Below are 1998 nucleotides of genomic sequence, written 5' to 3'. Positions count from 1 at the left end.
TTTAATAATACTAATAAACAAGTTAACTACTAACTTATTTAACTATCTTGTAGCATATAATTCTATCATCATAATATTTGATAAATTAAATCAAATTTATTACATATACAGATAAATTTGTTACTAAAAAATTTAAATCCACTTTACTTTACGAACTGTATATTTTCCCTTTTAAATAGTTTCTATTTAAGACTTAAGATAAAATTTAAGATCTTTTAAAAAGTATTTTGTATTTTTAAAATAAAAAAAGATCCTCGTTCATTTGTCAGTATTTTTTTATTTTTATTTTTTATTAATTTCTTCTTCGTGGTACACCAGTTTAGAATCTGAATCTTTATTCTAATGAATATAAAATTTCAACTTAGACAAGTAAATATATATATATATATTTCAAGATGAGATTATGCAATTTGTCTCCTATTACAATGACAACAAGTTTCCAATTTCTTAAATTTTATGTTCATGGGGCCATCATTTCATCATAAATTTCCGTTGCATTTGTTGACTAAATTAATAGTTTTAAAAATGACTCATTTGATACATTTTTTTTATAACTTAGGGACTAAAGATTTACAATTTTTAAAAACGGGATTAAACTGAACATCCCTTTATAACTTAAGGACCAAAAAGAGATTTAAACCAAACATTTATTTATAAAATTTAAGAGAAATTATTTTTATTAGTTAAAAGTGTAAAAAAATGTTATATTAATATGAGATAAAAGTTAAGTGTAACGGTATCATAACACATATTTACATTCATTTATCAGAGAGTATAGGATTAAAATAGTCATAAAAGTATAAATTTTTGTATTTAGAAAAAAAAATAAAAAATAATATCAAATGAATATAAAAACACCACAAATCTATAAATAAAAATATTTTTTAATAAAAAAACAATAATAAAAAGGTTAGATATTTTGGTCTAATGTTAATTAATTAATTTAAACTTATCACTTTGAGTACACATGGGCTGCTTTTCCACAAGCCATTAATGAGAGTAAAGTTAGAAAATTCAAATTAATGCAGAGAATAAACTCAGTAGAGACCAAAATAATTATTTAATTAATTAAAATCACAATAAATTAAAAATCTAAATTCATTCTTATTATGCTTAACAAGTATTTTGTGATCTTCACTTAGTTGTTAAGACAGTGCGATAAATTTCTATATATAAAAAATATAGTTAAATTTTTAAAACAAAGTAAAAAAGTTAGTATTTTTTATTTTTTTTTCCTTTTTACTTTTGATGAATTACTCTTCAAACTTATAAAAAGAAAAATTAAAAATCTACACGAGAAATTATAGAGAAAATAAATAAATAAAATTTTTCAATAAAAATTAAAATAAATATTAACTTTTCAGTTAAATTTATGTTAAACATGTATTTCGATATTTCAGTTAAACTTCATACTTCAAAAAAAAAATCTTCAAAATAATTCCTCAACTCAAAACTTTTTTTTTCAAAATAAAAAAAAAATCTTACTAATTATAATTTTGTTAAAAAAGAAATATTTTTTTATTAAAAAATAAACTTTAAATTTAACTCAATTTCACAAAATTAATTGATACACAAAATAAAATTTGCATCCATTTATATATTCTAAATTGATCTTATTTTTAATCAACAATTTTTATAATATTTATAATAATATTTTGCAAATTTTATTTAAGATTTTACTAAACTATTAATAAAATATTATATATATATATATATATATATATATATATATATATATATATATTCTCATTAGAGAAAAGGATACTGAAATTAAACCCTCTCTATTTGAATAATATTACACTTCAACCTCTCTATAAGCTAAGTTTTTAAATTCAATAGATATGCTATTATTTTATTATAACACAGTCTAAATACTGTACATAGCTTGTCAAACAAGCAGTTGCCAAAATAGATAAATGAAAGTTAGGTCTAAATTATTATATATATATATATATATATATAGAGAGAGAGAGAGAGAGAGAGAGAGAGAGAGAGAGA

At 19.4% G+C, this 1998-nt stretch overlaps 1 protein-coding gene across 1 annotated transcript in view; it reads right to left on the bottom strand.

The window, feature by feature from the left end:
- Positions 1–952: 952 nt before the first annotated feature.
- Positions 953–1998, bottom strand: part of LOC106760645 (berberine bridge enzyme-like 23) — a 4071-nt gene continuing 3025 nt past the window's right edge. Inside the window, exon 3 of the mRNA XM_022780270.1 lies at positions 953–972. Within this exon, the coding sequence (XP_022635991.1) occupies positions 953–972 (20 nt within the window). The remainder of the gene's footprint in view (positions 973–1998) is intronic.

The sequence above is a fragment of the Vigna radiata genome, chromosome 5, assembly GCF_000741045.1.
Source record: "Vigna radiata var. radiata cultivar VC1973A chromosome 5, Vradiata_ver6, whole genome shotgun sequence".
NCBI lineage: Eukaryota > Viridiplantae > Streptophyta > Magnoliopsida > Fabales > Fabaceae > Vigna > Vigna radiata.
Note: the sequence above shows the minus strand (reverse complement) of the source record. Positions and strands in the feature narration are given on the sequence as shown.